Raw genomic sequence first — 20,967 nt, forward strand, 5'->3', positions numbered from 1 at the left:
GTCAGCAACTGCTTTCTTCTAAACAACCACTGATCTTCACTTGGTACCCAGATCACTTTCCTTTGTGCAGGTACTGGTGTCTATAACAGAAAAAGCACAGACAGTGCTGCTGCAACAAGGCTACCAGAAGTGGCTTTGGGCATGCAGATAATTTCAGTGTCCAAGAGTCTCTCTGAAGCACTATGCATCATCCACCCCTGGATTTTGAAATACTAGTTACTTCATTTTGGTGCTATACTAATAGAAAAGTAGGAATTATTTTAATATAGTGGAGAAGATAATCCTCTAAGTAGTTTCATCACCTGAAACTAGAATTAGAATATTAGACTGACTCTCAGCTGTGTTTTTTTTTAATAACTGACTAGCCATTAGCTTGGCTTGTTAGTTAAGCAATTTATGCCCTTCATATTCCTGCTATCCTCCTATAGATCCTTTTCATAGTAAAACGCTAGGTATTTATATTTGTTCTAGATTGTTAGACTTTCTATTGGCAATACCTTGCACTATTGACTACTGTATGTTTTTTCATTATATGGTCCTAACCTATGATCTTAGGTTAATTTCTTCTTCTGGTTAAAATTCCTGCTAAAATTATAGCATGAACAAGAAGTTTAACTTTCTCTCTACAAATAAACTACTCCTTAATGGTCTGCAAAACTGTAGTGCTCAGCCCTTTTGAGCCCTTCTGTACTGGGAATGCGCATTCCTCCTGTTGTCAGAGTCTGGGGCAAGGTTGGCCACTAAAGTCTCAGAATTTATATGCTCTCAAAATGTGAACAATACAATTTCATATTTCATAGAAATTTTCTCCCTGCAAATGCTACAGCCAGTCGTAAAAGGATTTTTAAGTTTTCCCTGCTTTACAAAACCACAGCACTTCTTGCAAAGTCAAACACCACCATTTCAGTGTATTGGCATTGAGGTTGCTTGTATAGAAGAATCTGTAATGAACCTTAATCAGAAAACTGTAGCAGTATCTAATAATGTTAGCATATGGTATATTACTCTTGAAGGCTATTTCACCACACAGAATAATGCTCTAGAAAAAAATAGCAGCCTTAAAACTATGTCATGGTCCTGTATCTCCTTTCCTTACAAGTTATGCTAGTCCCTAACTTGCAGCTGAAGTGTAAAAACTTGCTTCCCCCCACTATATACCCTGCTTGTCCTTGAAGACCTTTATTGCCACATTTATTCTCACATAAGTAAACAGAATCACATAATAAAACAGATTTCCCAGTTGACAATTTAATTGAAACAATAGAAAGAAATAGCAAATTTAGGCTATATATTTTATTAACAGCTTCAAAAAAGCAATAGTAGTATTTAAGGTCCTTTTCCTATGCTGTTCACACCTGAGGTACTGAATTCCCAGTATCTTGTTTCTTGTTATATAGAATTAAGCAACTCCAAAGCTTCTTTCTGTACCTGAAATACATAAATAGAACAACACAGTGTAGTTACAGGCTTTTCTAGCAGAACTTGTCATGCAAGCACCTTAACGTCTCAGCACAGTTCTGTAGTTTTGTTACTCTCCTAAGACTAGCCAGTTTCCTTCCCCTATTAAAGATGCTCAACAATTTTAACATGAATGTTAATAAAACCTCTTCACCCAGTCCCTTCAGTATAATTAACTTACATGTTAATTATAATAGTAAGTTTATTTGGGCTGAATACAGCAGATGAGCTCTTGATTTGCTACAGCCTTAGCTTACTGAGCCTTACTGAGTTATCCTATTCCTGGCCATAACCAACCAACCAAGCTGGAGTTTTCAAAACTCTGAATGGCAGCTAAGTGTGAATAGTATCTTAACCTAGGGATTCTGGGTAAACTAATAAATTTTGAAGATGATCGCAGACATCAGTATTAAATAAAGAATACAAAACTTCTGGCCTTCACAGAGCAAGCAGTTCAGGCGATGCAAGCCAGATACTATGGATAGTCAGAGATGAGAAGAGTCCAGAATACCTACTTCTGCCAATCTCTGTCAAACACAGAAACAAGAATTCCAATTTCTTCGCCCAGGCCACTTTCCTTCTTGCTGGACTGCACTGTCTAGTTCCCATGTTTGTGACACCTGTGATTTTGGCATTTTACACAGCGACCCACAGAACGGAGAGAATACAACCTCAGTTTAGCAGCTGTGCAGCGCTTTAGGAGATAGATAAGGAAACATCTTTGCACCAGGAGGCAGCAGCAGAGTAGTTTAACAACCTGGCTACCACACAAAAGCCACTACTGGCTCTTTTTGTCTGGCTTCTGAAGGCAGGAAGGCTTTTGTCATCATTGGTTTCACATCTGCATCCAGACACCAATTTGTTCGGCAATTACTAAGTATGGAACAGTTTTATATAGACTGGAGACTACTACACCTTTAGGCTATTGAGCTCCTATAAAAACTGCAAAAAAATGGAAGAACTTTTATTTGTTTCTACTGAAAGATATTGCTGAAGAAGCTCACTCCTTCTAGGAGAAAAAGCTTGAACCTTACTGGAGAATCCACAGAGGAGGAAAAACTCGACTAGTGTTTCTTCTGAGGTGTGAAATGCAAAATCCTTCTAAAGTACTTCTTACAGCTAGGACGTTCAGAACATGACAGCACATTTACACGTTCTCTGTAACAGTTGAAGCATGATCTCACACTGCTGCTTTATGCTAAATGACTTTTAGGTCAATCAACCGTAAGAAAAATAAACTAGAAATTAGTCCTGATGCTAACAGAATTACTTGCTCACTGAAGAAGTCTGCAATTTCTGTGGTTTACACTGAATACAGCATTAGGTCTGCACAAGGCTAATGAACTACCCTCCCGGAAGCACACTATGTATACATTTAAGTAGGCAGCAGATACCTACCTGTCCACACTAGGATCCTGAGCAGTTCAAAAGGGTAATTAAGTGCCTATTTATTGTCTGCTAGCACAGGAGAGTTGCTGTCAGAGACATTGCTTCCATTTGTCACAATTCATGCACTCTGAATCTTTCCCTGCACTGTTAAGCTTTACAGATCTAGCAAGTTTTTGATGCACCCATGCATTTCTCTTCCTCCGGCTCATGATTCCATGAAGGGGGTGTTTTTTAGCTGTTCCAAAATATGATTTCCACCTGTCCAGTTTTAGGCCTATGAAAAGTGACTCTGTGCTCACACAGAGAGAGGTTAGCTCAGGTGCCTGCCTTAACTTGAGCAACACAGTTGAGAATGGGTTGCTGATAGCACCACAAAAACATCGCGAAGAAGAAAGAACAGTTTTTTATTAACAGAATATTTCCAACCACTGTATTCAGAGGCAGTCACCAAGATACTAAAATTTTTTGGTGCCTGGGTGTAATCCTGGAATATAGAGCAAATTGTAGTTCAGCATCTGAGGCATTCCATCACCGTGATGTGACATGTTGGTTACTGTGTGTGGTTGCATTATTCAATCCTTAGCTTCTTACCTGTTTGTCCTCTTCGGTATGTGCAGGATAATCCTTTGCTTTGCTTAACCACAGAAGAGCCATCTTTTTATTGTTTAACTTCAAATATGCCTTCCCCAAAAAGAGCAAATTTTTGCTGTAGAAATTTGGGTCAGCTGTATAGAGACAGAAGAAAAGCTTTGAATAAGCACATCTGAACAACCAGCATACTATCAAAGCCATGATATAATACCACTCCTTTAAATGCTTATTTCAGAAAAGATTAATAGTTTTTGGCCTTAGAACAGATGGAACCCAATGTAAAACTACTTTGCTTTATAGAATGTGGTTTCCTATAGTTATGTTAGCTAGCAGCATATTAATTTATATGCTAAATGAAACTAGATTCCTCACAATGAGCAAAGCAGTAAGTTTATGCATAAGAAACAGCTTCACTTTGCGATTTGTATTCTCTTCTGGACCCAGTAGGTGCAACAAGCAATGCAACCAGCTTAAAAAGTATAGGCAAAGAAATAAAAAGGCACATTTCCTAGATTCAGACCATGTACATACAGATCATTTTAGCTTAGCTTTTGCTACACAGGAAGAAAACTTAAAATTGTTTGTACCCAAGTTTAACTTTTCCTTTTTTAAGGAAAGATTTAAGAAGATGCTTTTATAAAACATACTTTGCCCATCAACCTTTATTAAAGACCAGTCTTGCGTACTGTTAATACTCATTACAGCACAAGCTTTCTCTGCATTTGGATCTAAGGTCAGGATTCAAAATGCTGACAATCATTTTTTGCACATTTTGTGCAATAATAGAGTACACAAAGGCAGGTAAATTCCTGCCTGAGGAAAAAGTGTAGTTTGGTAAAAATGACAGAGACTGACAGCAGCAATGCTGCCTGCTCCTATCTCTTCTTCTAGCAGGTGGACCCACTCTGTAGGAATACATTAACTTCAATAATAAGCTCTAGCTCTGACTGTGATTAGCATACTACTCTATTAAAAAATAAAAATGGAATTACTAGACATGTACATAGATTGTGAATATGCAAACATGAGCTATAATGATACTTCCAGAAATACTGCAAAACTTGCTAGATTTTTTAGTCGCTGTCTACTATTCTGTCCTTACAGTTCAAATTCCAGCAAGCAAATTTCATAGCTGCACAAAAGAATACAGAGGTGGACCACTAACATCACTAAAAAAAAAAAAAAGTAAAAAAAAAGTCAAATACGGGTAAATGTATGAAGGTGTTTTGGAGCCACATTTTGAGATTAATTCCACCATCCCAGTTCACAGATGCACTACTTGATACAAAGGAAAAGATGGACAATATACCTTTCCATCAAACCTCACTGATACAACTGTATAGAAACCTTTCACAGAACATTGTCTTCTCATATCTTTCAGCTTATCAGCTTTGCTTGGGGCTTCCCTCTTGGGAAAATAATAGCTACATATTTTCTTTTATAAGAGGACAGTTTTATGGCTATTTGGATAGGTACTCTGATCCAAATAGCTTCTGAAATCAAAAAACGTGCCTTCTCTGTCATTGTATTGAAAATACAGGGGACTTTTAAACTTTAAGAAGGAACTAGAAAGACTGAGATAGAAATCTCACTTTTGCTTGCTTCTTTGCCCTGCAATAGTACATTCCAGTTGAATGCCTTGGGGAAATGTATGTTGTTACTAATAGGGTAAAAAAAAAAAAAATTAGAAAAAAAGAAAAAAAGATATACTCACTGAATGGTTGAGTTTGGAAGGGACCTCTGGAGGTCATCTGGTCCAACTCCTGCTCAAATATGGACACCCAGAGCCCTGGACCTTGTCCAGGTGGCTTCTGAAGGTCTCCCAGGAGGGCGACTGCACTACCTCACTAGGCAACCTGTGCCATGCTCAGTCACCCACCCGCACAGTAAATAAAGTGTTGCCTGATGTTTAGACTGAAACCTTTGGTTGCAGTTTGTGCCCACTTCCTCTTGTCCTGGCACCGGGCACCACTGCAAAAAGCCTGGCTCTGTCTTCCTTTCACCCTGCCATCTGTACTTACAGCCATTGATGAGATCCCCTCTGAACAGGAGCATCCCCAGGTCGTTCAGCCCTAGGGTCCTCCAGCCCCTTGATCTTGGTGGCCTGCCCCTCCTCTGGACTCCCTGCAGTACGGCCGCGTCTCTCTCGCACCGGGGTGCCCCGACTGGGACCCAGTACTGCAGGTGTGGCCCTTCAGCAACGCCGAGTAGAGAAGGGATCACCCGGCCGGCAGCCTGGCGGCACTCGGCCCCGCACAGGGCACGTCGCTGACTCAAAATTGCTCTTCCCTGACCGGGAATCGAACCCGGGCCGCGGCGGTGAGAGCGCCGAATCCTAACCACTAGACCACCAGGGAGCGCGACAACGGTTCTCTCTGTGCCGATAATAAGCGTGTGACACACTCTGAGCTTCTCTGAGACGCCTTCCTGCCTAGCAGTCCAATACACTACCACTAGAGCTGATACCATTTACCATAGGCTACTAAAAGAAGCTAAAGGTTTATGCACGACAACCTGCAGTAGATGATAGCATTCTACCTACAAAGAGCTACAAGAATTACCTTCCTCTGCCATGTGGAAGTAACGCAGAGCCTGCAAAAGAGAAGGTTGTCTTCTTTAAAATGGACCATGGTAAACTGAACACAGCAGTCAAACTAAAGTACTATGCATGTTCAACATAGCTGAAGGACACCTACGTCCTCCTAGCCATCATTTTATTTCTGTTAATTTAGCATGTTACAGATTGCTCTCATTCAATGTACAACCAGATTTGACCTCTTTTCCACAGAACTACTTATCCAGCTATTTTCCTGCCTCTATCACTGTTTATTGTTCCACTGTAGGTATAGTACCTCCTGTTTGTCCCTAGCAAGTTTGATGGTATATTTCCAATCTCCAACTCAACAAGACCATTTTGAATTTCATTTCTACCTTCCGCAGTCCCTCCAAGCCAGTTCTCATGTATAAATTTAATAGACAAAACAAGGTTTATCGTTCATGTAATTAATGCTGACAAATACTTCAGAGAGACCTGAGTCCTACAGAACACCAGGCAGTATCTTCCTACTTGAAGATAAACCTTTATGAAATACACACACATTTTTCAACTAGTTTCACATACTGCATCTCGGAAATTTCACTTATCTCTTCTTAATGTTACCAGCTGGAGGGAAAATACTACCAGAGAATTTAAAGTGTGCATGTATCTACAAAGCAGTTTTTGTATTGAAACTGCGTAAGTCTTATCAGTATGGCTCAACTACTGACTCTGGGACAAGTCTGCTTCTTTAGCTGCTTTAAGCGGTCTACACAAGTTGATATTGGGATTGGTAAGATTCTGCAGTATTTGAAATCCTAGCTGACATTCTGTATTCTTCCAAAAGTGATTTTCAGCAAAACTTAAAAGCTTGACATTCCATTAAAAAAGTTTTCTCTCTTTTTCAAACAGATCTTCAACTGCTTTTTGTGTTAACAGCAAGCAACCTTCTACAATTACTTTCTAGTGACTCACTCACCCCTCACAACTTAAAAGAACAACAGATTGTGAGCCAGGACTGTTGTTGTTCTAATAGAAAACAAAGATTACAATGGCTGCCAGAGGATGAGAAAAAAGGTATTTGTTAGTGGTAAGTAACAAATCAAGCTGCTACATTTTGCATTTAAATTAGTAGAAGTATATCAACAGCTCTGCAGGGGAAATAATCTATGAAACATTTTCTTATTGTACCTCTTGATAAGTGGAAGTTGGAGGTGTTGCAAATAGCATTGCAGCTATTTTTCGTTGGTACCATGGCATTTCAGCAAAGGAATAACACCTGGAGCAAAAGGAAACATTTATTAACACCCTTCACATTTCTCCTTTGAACGAACATTCTCAGGCCTGGGATATCATGACTGGTTGTTGCCAAGAGTCATAACACCCACAGTCACACTGCAAGTTCTATAAACAGGTTCTTACAACTCCACAACATAATTGCAAGGTGTTTGAAATTGCTGCAAAGTTTGGCTAAAGAGGTTTTGGTGCGTCTTCTACTGGGAACTTTTATTACATTAGGCTGGAGACAGTTATTAAACATGAGACAGCCTTTCAGCTTGCAGTATTTTAACAATTAATCAGCATTTTATATTGTTCTAAAATATATGCAACAATACAGCACAACTGAGTAATGTCACTGCCTTACCTCAACATTACCTCGTTTTTCCTCAATTATTAATACACAAAAGCAGATGTGCAGCACATTCCTGAAAGACTCTGATCTATACGAATGAAAGTAAACCTAAGAATCAAACTACTGTGTTCTAAGCTATGCCATTCTACTGTTTTCCTATCTACTGAATAACAAAGGTAATTAGTCACCTTTCTTAGAGACAGTGAAAGGATTAAATATTTAAGTATTTCAAATACATAGAACACTCCAGGTCTAACATTAAACAGCACTATTCACTTTTATTACTCTCACACAATGATGATAACAATGATGATAAAAATGTTTTATTCACTGTGTAAAGCAGAACACACAGGAGGAGGTGAAAGATTAATGAGTGCAAATATGAAAGTGTTTGGGGGCAAGGAGAGGAGCAGAGCATGGAAAACAAACTAAGTTGAAAGTTTGCCATCAGACGTGCCTTATCAGAAATGCCAATAAGAGAGGTTCAGTCCAGTAAATACTAGGAAAAGAAATGAGAATAATACTCAAGAATTGACCGATATGAAATTCCAGTTTCAGATGAAGATGCTCTGGGGCTCAGTAATGAATATATGTAATCATACAACATGGGGATATTTTAGTACCCAAAATAACAATCCTCAAATTTCTTATCTTTCTATTTTTCTTTAGGAACAATGTTTAAAATACCTTTCCAGAACAGGCTTCCTATCTCAAAAGTGACATTGAGGCTCATTCAGTTGGGAGTATACACATCTGCCTAAACATCTGGACTACTGCAGGGGTTAGGTCATGTAGGAATAAGTAACACTGAGATACTGAAAATTTGAAATAAGACTTCTGATATTCAGCAGTCCAGAAAAGCCAAAGAAAAAGTAGCTGTGATTTTTAGGATTTCTTTTCAAATCCTTTGGCTTTATTTATTTGCAACCTCTCAGTCTCATAGTAGAGATTTCCTGTAAAACATCTGGCAGAGGCCAAAGGCACTACATTATATAACCAGAAATGCTATCTGGAATCTCTCAATAACGAGTAAAAGATACTGTGTTCAACCAAATTGCTTCCACAGAAAATGCTGTTAGTATGAAAAGCTGCATTTCCAGTCCTTTGCCTGCATTGTAACGGTAATTCTTAGTACAAATTTAACTGAGCAGTAAATTCAATGTCAAAGATTTTGGTAATGCACATGTAGTCACAAGCTGCATTTACTTCAATGTAACTTTTAAAATACAGTATCATGACAGATAATAGAGGCAATATTTTATGAACAGGTATCACATTTGATTGCTTTTCATGATACACAGACTGTATTAAGTTGCAGCCATCAGTGAAATTCAGTGTAGGTTCAGTGTTGAATTTTGTCTCCATTCACACTAGTCTGAACAAAATGACTTGCATGTTATGGAGATAAAGGTCTGGAAAATAAGTTTTTAATAGTTCAATACAGTGAAACAAAGAAATTCAACGAACGAATATTTTTTCATCTTTTTGAACTGTGTAAGAATTAACAGCCAGACGTTTTCAAGGCATGACCTCCTGTGCCATTCAATAGGTTTCCATGCTTGAATCAACTAATTGCAAGCCACTGAATTATTTTAAGCATTTCTGCAATTCACATAGTCTACTTCTATTCTGGCATTTTTCTTTGCCATATTCTGGCATATATTCTAGCACTTCTCTTTGCCACGTGTTAAGTTTTGTTTAAAATGCATCTTACCAAATGCCCATAAGATGAATTGATGTTGCATCTTTTGGATTCAGTTCAATGGCTCTCTAGTGCAAGTGGAAAAAACAAACAAACAAACATAAAGATGTAAAAGTTTATTCTGTCACATCCGGCTTAAAATACATTAAACAATAAAGAAACATTGACTTGTTGTTCTACTACTAATTAAACCACACTAACTGTGTGTAGAATTTCAAGGACACAGTATTTATTCAGTGCACAACTGAATCGGCTCACCTCCAAAAAACTGAAGACACTGACAGATTTCTAAGCACTCACGGTTAACAGGTCAGTAAGAGTTTCACATGAGACTTGACGTGTTCAGACTCTGATATTAATTTCTGGTGATACAAAGTTAGTCAGCAGTCCTTTATCTTCTCCAGTACTTGTCCTTTACTGGTACACAATCCACACTTATAAGGATGGCCACACACCCATTTCTCAATAGCACAGCTATATTTTATCTAGTCCTAAGAGATGGCAAAAGCACTTCAGCTATTTCAAGACTCTTCTATAGAGACTTAGTTTACAGCAGGAGCTAATTTGTATCCCATGTTGCTTTGGAATCCCACACTGTCACAATAACCCCCAAAATCAAATTGTGACCAGGAGATTTGAACAGAAGTACGTTTGCAAGTTTTCACCAACAGCCAGTTCATAATTGTCAAAAAAATCTATGCATTGGACACATTACAGCTATCATATGCAAAGAAAAAATCAACCAACCAAACAACCATTTACATTACCTGAAAATGCTCTTTGATAACAAAGGCATTTGCAATTTTAACCTTGATTCCTTCATAATCTCCAACATCACTGATACAAATGGCATACCACTGTAATTCGAAGTACAAAAATAAAACCTTTAATAAAGCACTATAGTACTAGTAAAAAAAATACAACAACAAAAAAACCACAACACAGAACAGCCGCCACCACCACCACCAAGCAAGAAATATTTGTTATGAACAGTTCTAGCAGCGTCAGAGCAACCTGCTAGTCTGCACAGATAAGGGAATCGACGTCCACCTCTCATCCGAGATGCCAACACAATTAACTATATTTTGTTACCTCTCTGCCTGAGAGAAGCAGCACACAAAAATTACTGAAATGAAGCCAAAGCCTGAAGTCTTTCCAATGAAACTCTATAGAGCTACAACTGCACACAGAGACAGCATGCTGGATGTGTGGCATGTAAAATGTTTTTCAGAAAAGATCAGTTGTAATCAATGTGATCTGTCACCTGTTTCCATGGTCCTGCACACATTAAACCAATTTCTGTTTCCTGTGTACAGGAAATTTAGCTGCAAAAGTCTGACTCTGATCTTAGAAACAAATCAGTGAGAATTAGAAGCAAGAGAGTGAAAATTAGAGTGGGAATCATGCATTCTTAACGGAAAAGTTAAATTATGCTGAAGTTTGCTGAAACAGCACAATGACATTTGTTCCAGTTTTCACTGGCAGATATCAACGAACAAGATTTCAGTTGAGTTATTTTGCTTGGCTCACCTTGTGTGCTGCAAAATTTGATTCATTTTTTTCAAGTGCCTTTTTTGCATACTCAAGGGCATCATACACCAGTTGTCTTTTCTCCTCTGCAGAAGTACTGCTTAGCTGAGCTAAGTCTCGTGATGCTCGTGCCAGCCGCCACAGTAACTCTGCATCCTCACTAGTTATGAACAGAAACACAAATATTTTAAAGTAACAATGGCAACAAAGCTAGCAAAGGTCTCCAATAAGTCTCTCAATATGTATCTCAAGTGGGTTATAATATCATCTGCCATACTATGCTGTATACAACTTCAAGGTAACAAACAACACATGAAAGCCTGCCATTATACGCTGTCTGAGGATACCTGTCTGAAATGCATTTCAGAGGTTTTTGCCGTCTGGTCATAAAACATTCCACTCCCCTCTACAAATGGGAGTACCAAAGTCAAAACTACCAGAAAGCAAAAATATTAGAAAACATACCTGAGTCACTGCTAGACTCAGAATACCCATCAAAGCCAGTTTTCTTTTCTGGAGTCAAACTGAGTCATGCTCGGTGCATAGCACAGTCCTGCTGTCATTAATGGAGTAACACAGAACTAGCAGACTAATTTTTCAGCCACATCACAAAAATGTTAAGTACAGCTACAGGGGATCATTACTTCTCACAAAGTAAGAAGCATTGTTATACACTTAGGAGCAAGGTTACAGCTTGCTTACAGCACCGTGCCCCTTGAAGGCCAGGACCTTCCTTTAACTTCCCAGCCTTTGTACTTGTGCCTCTCTCAAGAACCAAAAAGCAAAAACAAAAAAACAAAGCAAACCATCCGAAAACGACTGAATAGTTAACTTCCTCCAGAAGCGTTCTAGGAGATGCCTCGTTTCCAAAGGAAAGGACTCTTAATTTATCTATGCATTTTCTGCTTTTTCCTTAAGCAGCCTGTTTGTTCACTTATCTGAAATGTTTTGCGTAGCTAGGACAGAACTGCATTAGTAAGGAGCTTTTTCTGTTCACGCTCAAATCCTAACAGGAGACAAATGAAAACAGAAAGAAGGAACAGCTGGTAAGCAATGAAAAAAAGGCTCAAAAATTGTCAATGCCTAAATTCTAGATACTGTGGTCATTACAGTAATGTGTAGACATGCTGTGACTTTTTCCACAATGTTTTTTTTTAAAGAATTTTTAAAGTAATAAACCAAACATACCTAAAACCTCCCTGCAGGAATGAAAGACTTAAATGTTAACCCTCAGATTCTACAGCTGCACTCAGCTAAAAATCAGTACTTTTGTCATTCATTTTTGCATGGGGAAGAAAAAGATCAAGAATCCTTTCCTACTTAAATAAAGATGAAAGCCAGGTTCCCCAGCATAGCACAACAAGAATATTAGTTGAAAACTGGTATAAAAGAACACATTTAAAAAAAAAAAAAAAAAGTAATGTGCAGATATTCAATTCAGTCAAGTACCTATCTTTATGCTGAACCAGCAACCGATACAGCTTTTCAGTTTCTCCACTCCCGTACAGGTAGTCTGCTTGCTCTATAACTTCTGCCACTTAAGAAAGAATGAGAATTGTGGAAACAGACAAATAAATTGCATGTAATTAGGATATTAAGGTATAAACAAAATGTTTCAGAGCAAGTCAGTCTAACTGAAACACAAAGAACAAGTTACTTGATTTTTAGGCCATCGTTCTGAACAACAACTTTCATACACGGCAGACTCAGATAAGCTATTTGCAATGAACAAGTAGGAAGAGATACAGTGCTGAATACGTGCCTCTCTGTCATGGAATTGGGGAGTGGGCTTGAGCAACAAAGCGACCTGTGGATGCTTAATGGATTTAACATTCAAAAATGTCTTTCTTAAAGCATCAGACACTGGAAGCAATTTGTTTTCTTCGTAAAAATGGCAGAAAAGGATAATGAAAAACCTTCGCTAGTATACGTACAGAATTTAATTGTAATAATCTTAAAAAAAATGAATTTTGTTAAAATATTCTTGGTTCTCAATACAGTTCCATAGTTTTGCCAAAGACAATCACAGATTGAGTACGGCTCATTACCTTACTCAACAAGCCAAAATGAAACATCGGTCAAGGATTTTCTGACTGAAGCTCTTCAGATTTGAAAAATCAGCGTTGGCTTTTTATCAATTTATAAGCTAAGTATTCATTGTACTTACAGCATTTAAATTCTTCTAGAGAATATTTTAAAACCCTGACAACAGCAATGGAGGAATATGATTTCCGCAACTGGCTTAATATAATGTAGTAATATATATGTATATAGTACACAAAACAGTATTCCACAGACATATCAAACAATTCACAATACAGGATTCTAGCAGGAGAACAGACGGAATTAGGGAAAAAAATGGCAGCAGGTAGATCATTCTATTGAAGTATACAAAGGTATAAGAGCAAAACTCTGAATTTATTCTTCTACCAACATTAAACATGAAAAAATGACACTAAGTAAAACGTCCCGCCTAATTTCATTTAGAATTTTCAGCTACTCTATCACCTCCTTGGTTTTACTCCTTGGTCTGTGATCAAACTTTTATGTGAAAACATAAGCTCAATCCACGCTTCGTAAAAGTTACATTTATAAACTTTATTTTTCAAGTTATCTACTGAATATAATAATCCTATTTCACAACATAGTTTTATTTATAGAAGAAAAAAAACCACTGAAGAGTACTAAATACAAAAGTCTTATATTCAGCTTTAAAAGCTCCTAGAATATAAATCACTGAAGATTACGGCATTCTGGATGACTTTTTAACCTTGTCATCTCTAAATGCCTTCTATCAACAATTTCAAAGATACAATAATGGTCTACATGGACTTTGGATTTAAGTGTCTAAAATAAGCCTCATAGTGCATATTCAGCATTAAAGTAACTTCAGTGAATTATGTTTGCTTCCTGAGACAACCTGAACAGCACTGTCAGTACTGTCATATCTAATAACTGAATGGTCAGAATTCAACATTCCAAACAAACTATAAGCTAAGTGTTTTATGTAAATTATAAGACTTTTACTTCTTTTTAGTGTAACAAAGACACAGGGTATTTCTCACTTTTGTTTGAAACACAATCTCAGCGCTACTTGACTACATTAAATGAGAATTCCATGGTATTCACATAGAAAATCTCAATTAACTAGAATTCCAGAAATTGATTAGAGCTTGGTCTGTGTTCCCAACTGAACCTTATCTTTCTCAATGAGTTACTTAAAGCTTGGGTGACAAACTAGGTATCATACACCTTGTGCACTGATCTCATCCTCTCTATGTTATCAGATTAATTTGCTTTCAGTGACAATAAACTCCTTATTAAACTGCTACCACACTTTAAATCCCTGAACTAATTCAAAACCCTGCCAGAGAAATGTCCTGCACACAGCCTGAGTGGACAACCTCAAAAGCATTACACCACTTTCCCACATAATCCTGGCAGTAAAAACCTTATGCTTCACATTAGAGCGACCCATTTGAGAACATTACCTTTGAAGCTTGCATGAACCTCAGCAAAGCCAGAAACCAGCTTGGAAGCTTCATAAACCAAGAAGGACCCCGCTGAGAGCGCAACCCCCCTTTTAAGGCTTTTTCTAAGCACCTGCACGGGATCATAAAATGTGCGTTAATAAACGTCGTTTCTCTGAATTATTGTTTTTTCTCATCTCTGGTACCACAGTTATATTTCAGGTTCACAGCCCGCACCCCCCCCCCACCGGCTGAGGTGTCCCGGGGAGGACGAGGACAGGCAGGGCCCGGACCCCGGCTACCTGGCTCCGACCGGGCCCTCCCCAGCCCCGCGGGCCTCCCGTGGCGACCCCCGCCCGCCCTAGCAGCGTGCGGGCGCAGCGGCAGCCGAGGCTCCGCGGCAGCAGCGCCGCCATGACGCCGGCCGCCGCCATTTCACACCTCCGCCGGCGGGGGCGGTGCTGGCGGCGGGGCCGGCCGGGGCGAGACGAGGCCGAGGCCGGCCCATTCCGCCGGGGGGAGCCGCGCATGCTCTCCCTCGGTGCCCTCGGGGTGGAGCGGGGCTGCTCGGTGCGGGCGTGGCGGAGCCGCCGCGGGGCGAGGGAGCCGCTGCGCGTTGCCGCAGGTGAGGGGCTGGCGGCGGGGAGGGGGTCGCGGCTGCTCCGGTAGGGACCGGGTTCGGGCACCGCGCTGCCGCCCGGGTGGGGCCCCTGCGGGCAGGGCTCCGCTCCCCGGCTACGGGCGGCGGCTGGGGTAACCGAGGGCTGTTGTGAGCCGTCCCCTGGGGTGGCTGCTGCCCTCCTGCCGCAGGAGAGCAGCCCCGGAGCAGCCTCCTGCGAGCACTGAGCTGCCTGCCCCAGGCAGCGAAGCCCCGTCAGTGCCGCCCGCCTGAACTTGTGAGGGCTGCGGGCCGGTTTGGGGTGCTCAGAAACTCGCCTTCACCCCTCGGAGAGGAGACTGGCAGGAGTCATCGGCTGTCCTTAAAGAAAGTGACAACAAGCAAGGCGTCCGGTTCCCGCGGAGTTATTGTTGTTCAAGTGGTTTTGGCTTATTTTTCCGCCTTGCTGTTGCGTGACGTGTAAGGCTCGCCTTAGCTGGCATGCTTCTGGTCAGTTTACTTCCACACTAGGGCAAAACTGAAGTATGAAAGCTGTCCGCTTGTGCCACTGCCGTCACGTATTCAAAGGGCATTAAGAGTCCTCAAGCCAATATACATCCCCCTGCCTTCAAAACTACATCTTGCGTTCATTTTCTTTGGAGTTGTATGTCTCCAAAAGTTCAAAACATTTCAGTGGTCGTACAACGAAGCGTGTTTAATACAAGTGATTGGAGTCAGACTTACTCCTAGGTGTTTTCTTTTTTTCAGTTGAGGTTTTAAGTTGTTAACTTAGATCACACGTATAGACTTTATTTTCTAAGTCTATGTAATCACAGAGATGATTTATTTTTTTCAGAATAGTCAGAACTCCATGCAAGCATTATTCATCGGAAGAATAAAAAGGTAAAAAGATGTGTAAAGAAGCAAGAAGAACTAGACAGAAGTCTTTATTTTCCTGTCTTAATGTTAGGGACAATGCTGTTTTTCTAGTATGCGTGTTTGTATTAAATATGTAAGAATTAATTAGTACAAATCCATTCTGTGTGACTGTTAAACTAATTTTAATTGAGCTATTGAAGGCAAATGCCCTTAAGACTGCAGGTAAGCTGTGGTAGCTGTTTTGTACAGACAACATGAAGACCCATCTTGTAGGTGTAAATGTGGCATAACTTATCTAATGCTAAAATCTCAACTCCACAGCTGAGTTAGCTTAATATTGTTACCTGGGGTGGAGTTTTTTTCTCTGTTCTGCTTTAGAGTAAGGTAAATGCTGTCATTACCATGGTTTCCTTTAAGAAATACCCATTGTTTAAGGAAAAAGTTACATGTTAAGATAAATTATTTTTTTTCCTTTCCTTATTGATTAAGTTAATTTTTTAGACACAGTCAGGATGACTTCCAACATAAGTAATACATGATCAAGTTAGTATCTGTGAATATTAGTTCCTTCTAAACCCAGCGGAGTTACTTCTCTTGGTCAATTGGGCTAAGGTTAACAGCCACTTCCAGCATCACATTTGACATTGTGGTGTGGCTTGCTAAAACAACCAAAGGAAACTTTTTTTTTAACTTCTCATCTACATGTTCTATGTTCACTTTCTTCACTTGGTGTTTAGTTTTACTTTACATGTGATGCTTTTGCTCAGGGATTTAAGAGTGGCATTACTCAGTGATTGAAAGATGTGTGAACGTAGGGGTTTTGGTGCTGGCTTGCTGAGTCTTAATTTCTGTTAGTCTTGATAGAACAGTCTTTTGGATAGTGATAATAGTGAAATAGTGATTTAGGTCATACTTTCTTCTACGGTTGAAAGAAGATTATATCCTGTAGATCCTTCTTATCTTGTGGCTGGATCTGGTGCACGTATTAACTCACTGCTGTGTCCAAGGCATGGTTAGGAGCAAGATGAAATAGTCGCCAGTTGTGGTTTGTGGCAACTTTCTTCTGGTACTTTTCACATCCAGGAGGGTTATCAGCAAGTCCTGATGGTAGGTGAGTAGCATGTGTGCAGTAATCTAATGGTTCCAGGAAGCAGTATATTTGCTGTCTTTGTGTGTTCAGGGCTACTCCCTAGGAATATGAAGAGCAGGCACGTGTGATGCCTCCCAGGGACAATGAATACAGAGTGCAAGTAGCTGGTATGATACAAATTGAAGGACAGAAGACCGGAGAGCTGTTGGTTGTCCTACAGGAGGATTTGAAATATATCCATGCTATAGTAAGGTATAATTCTCTGCCTGGCAGTTTGAAGTTAGTGCTGTTGCTTGTAGTGAGATAGTAAATGATGTGTTGGACCAGTGTGGTGTAGTGTTTCTATTGATTTTTCTTAGAGAACCTTTGACAGCGTGATGAATATAACTTAATGATAGATTTTTATATATAGGAACCACCTACCAATAGTTGCCTGACTTGTTACACCAGTGTGCTGCCAGTCCAGTGGATACACATTTGAACTACCTGATTGTGATGAATCTTTTATAAATAGGTGATTCATCGCACATAGAGAAAACAGTGTCTCCCTCATGCCTCAGATTTCTTAAATATTAGCTCTTATTTTTTTCTCTGCATAATCTCCAGTTAAATGAGCTGTGTGGTCATTGTGGTTTTATCAGCATAATATCACTTGTTCAATTAAGAATGATATAGTTCCTCCGTGCATTCGAAGTGGCAAGTGCGAGGAAGATAGAACTCACACTCAAGGTTTTGTGCAACTCTTAGAATACTTGGTGAATGATTCAAGCTGAGGTGAGTTACTTTTGATCTGCTTCTATTATTCAACTTGTCAGCACATCAGCTAACGCAACAGAAGAGTTTTATCAGCTGTGTTGTCTGTAAAGAAAGGAAAACAGCGGTGGAAATTCAGATTTGGAGGTATGATTTTTAGAGAAACCTCTGATTTTCAAATGCAGTTCATAACCTGAAATTAGGTTATGAAATGGTCCTAGCCTTTGCAACTTTATATGAAATGGCAACTCCTGTGAGGTGCTTTGTTTTTTTTTTTTTTTTTTAAGAATTGAAGGGTTACATTGAGTTTATTTGAAATACACATCTATACATATGTGTTCTGGTATGATAAGCGATTGTAACACTGTTAGCCTGCTTTGGGGGCAAACGTATCTGTATCTGTCACGGTTTCATTGTCAGCTTCTTGCAGCAGTTGTGGCATTTTCTGGGAATATGTTGTTGTTCTGTGTGCATATGCAACAAGTACGAAAAGGTGTCAGAGGACCACACTGATTATGGATTGAGCAGGTTATATTTGTCAGATGGATGTTGTCTCACAGGTTGTTTTCATTAAATTCCTGTTTTATTCATCTTTGTGCCATCTCTTTGTTGTAACCCTCCTTGTAAAGGGCTGTTGCAGGAAGTGCTGTCATTGCTTGGTGAGAGACGCAATAGAAGAGGTTCCAAGGAATGCAGGCCTAGAGATCTTCACCACAAAAAAAAATATATATATTTGCAGGAGATGGTATCTTAATCCTGTCTGAAAGAACGGAGACTGAAAAATTGCATATACTGAATGTTCAGGGCAGTAAAGCTTCATACTCGTTATTTCAGATTAGGGTTTGTTCACGACTTTGATACAATATGTCTGTATAATTAATTTCCATGTTATTGTCTTCCCAAGCTTATGGGAAATGCTTAATAATCCAAGGAGAATCAGAGTACTACTTTCATAAGATATTTTTCAGTCTAACATCCAGCTTATGTAAAATGCTTCATTGCTGTAGTACCTAGAAGTTTCAGTGAACAGGAATAGACTTTATTAGCAAGTTCTGAGATGTCTCCCCTGTTTTTTGTGTCTGTCTGGGCTCTGTAGCAACAAAATACGGAGCTTTGGTCTGCTGTCATTAGTAGTTCACAGCAGCTAGGAAATGCTCTGCCAGCGATAGCTTGTTCACATCAGAACAAGTTTGAGACTTGTGACTAAAGGCAGCAAAGCCAAACCCAGCTGTAGCAGTGTTCACTTCATTAGTCCTTTTGCCTTGCTATAGTTAGGTATTTCTGCTTATCAGATTGGATAGCACCTGCTCTAACGAACACACCTGAATTCACCGCTGCGCTGCCCTGGAAGTAGCACTTGGGCAAGTCTGTGCTCTCCTCCAGTATTGCAGCATTGACATGATTGCTGCAGTCTGAGAGTACTGAAGTGCTCTGTTAGAAGATGATCCTGATAAGAGAGCTGTTGCTTTCCAGGTGGAATGCCCTGCTTACATTTCCTGTTCACAAGGAACTGGGTCATTTGGCGGACACCACTTGTCTTCGTTAGAATCACTGGGGGAATTCAGGGAACATCACGATCAGTGGAACTGCAAGACAAGGCTAGTCCTTGACTTGCTGTTTTGCTTTGATAATGACAGCCCAAGCAGAAACACCTGCAATATATTTAGTTGAGCTAATCATGCTCTTGAATGCCCTAGGCGTTTCATAGGGTCAGGAATCAGCATCTCCCTTGTGACTGTACACTGCTGCAGTTCAGAGTCTGGATGTCGCAAGCTCTGCTGAATTGTTCAGTAATTCAGTCTCCCCTCATCCAGCATTATCAGTGGTTTTTAAGAGCCTGCTACACTCCTGCGGTCACAAAATCCATGCCAATAAAAAGGACAATCTCGTCACTGTCATCTGGCCCCATCCCAGTAAGCTTTTAGCTTGCTTCGTGCTGTACCCTACCTGGAGGACAAACGTCTGATAGATTGAGAAAGGCTGAGGTTTGGGTTATGTTTGGCTGATGGGGAGTTACTTTCATAACAACAGCTAATTGCATAAATAAGTCTCTTGTTATGTGATGTAACTTACTGGCAGTCAAGGCTCATTTTACCAGATCCCAAACAGTATCATCTGTTTGTGTAAAGTTATTCCAGTATCCCAAATCTGCAAGTAGTCCAGTCATGAAATATTGAAATATTTTGCATCTGGCTTGCCTACTAGATCTGGTAGTTTGTTGTGGAATGGCATTTTGAGAGGTAATAATACATTAGTGCAGCTGTGATTCCTTATTTCCACCATCCTGAAGAGACTGCAGTTTGCCAGACTCTGTCCCAACAGGTTTTCAAAACGACAGCACGTAAGTGGCAGTGACTCCGTTCCACGAAGGTGTTTGTCCTCTTGGGAATCCCCCCACCCGAACCTGTTCTGGAAGTTTTCAGCTAACACAGGCTTTCAGACACGAGGAGAATTGGGTGGAGCAGAGATATTCTTGCTTTTATGCAGCATGGGATTACGAGGATTCACACAAGGCGCGCAGAGCTCTAACAGCTGCCACTGTTTAAAAGACTTTTGGTTCATGTGGACATGCAGAGCATGTGTACCCTTTGCAAGTTATGCGCTGACTGCAATGTTGCAAGGGAATTACTTGTTTTCTATGTGTTTTCACTACTGTAAATACTGTTTTGGGTTAATGAGATATGACTTTTTCCTCACTAGTGGTATATTATTAACTTTTAATGTTTATAACCTAAAAATCAGGTCGTATACAGCTGTTTACTATGAAACGTATGAGCCTTACATTATTATGGATAATCATGTTGTCTTTTTCAAATAGCAGAATTATTTCTTGAAATACATTGAAATGTTACAGACTTCTTCAGTTATAAAAATAATGATTTCTAATATTCTCAATCTCTGGGGAAAGTGACTTGCATTATTTTCATCTTGCATTTTGTGAAACTGGGAAACAAAAAGACTAAATCTCAGGATTTGGGAAGTTATGTTTTTATTTCTAGGTTTCAAGTTGAGTGTCCTCTGCTCAGGTAAACATGTTCTTGTTAGAAGCTGTCTTTTAGCTTTACTATGGACGCAATTACTAGGTCTTGAACAAGAACACTTGTATTTTGGGGCAGGGAAGCAGGCTTTTTAATTCTTCCCCTCTCTGTGTGTTAAAGGATGCTTTTTGCACCGTGCCTCTTTTGCTAAATCTGTTCTGTTCTCTCTCTATATGCGTAGTGGGGAGACAGTGACATGTGGAGGAGGAGAGGAAGTCACAAAATCATGTGAGAAAGTACTTGTGGCATGAGAGAACTGGGACATGTTCGCACAGGCTAAGAAGAAAAATCTGACCAGAT

At 39.8% G+C, this 20,967-nt stretch overlaps 2 protein-coding genes across 3 annotated transcripts in view; one reads left to right on the forward strand and one right to left on the reverse strand.

The window, feature by feature from the left end:
- Positions 1–1,232: 1,232 nt before the first annotated feature.
- On the reverse strand, positions 1,233–16,431 carry RMDN1 (regulator of microtubule dynamics 1; the record flags this gene model as incomplete). The annotated part of the gene is made up of 11 exons (XM_080582374.1): positions 1,233–1,428; positions 3,439–3,572; positions 6,000–6,030; positions 7,166–7,253; positions 9,322–9,377; positions 10,077–10,166; positions 10,840–10,999; positions 12,289–12,376; positions 14,331–14,442; positions 14,612–15,212; positions 16,376–16,431. The coding sequence occupies 11 exons, from the start codon at positions 16,429–16,431 to the stop codon at positions 1,390–1,392; spliced, it is 1,455 nt and encodes a 484-aa protein (XP_080438500.1). The 3' UTR covers positions 1,233–1,389.
- Positions 14,797–20,967, forward strand: part of CPNE3 (copine 3) — a 31,377-nt gene continuing 25,206 nt past the window's right edge. The window contains exons 1-2 of one of the 2 annotated variants that reach the window (XM_080581669.1): positions 14,857–14,934; positions 15,764–15,810. The gene's annotated coding sequence lies outside the window, so the exon portion shown is untranslated. Of the gene's footprint in view, positions 14,935–15,763; positions 15,811–20,967 lie in introns of both variants that reach the window. The other variant, XM_080581668.1, reaches the window with a different exon arrangement.

This window comes from Anser brachyrhynchus (genome assembly GCF_964034855.1).
Source record: "Anser brachyrhynchus genome assembly, chromosome: 2".
Classification (NCBI taxonomy): Eukaryota; Metazoa; Chordata; class Aves; order Anseriformes; family Anatidae; genus Anser; species Anser brachyrhynchus.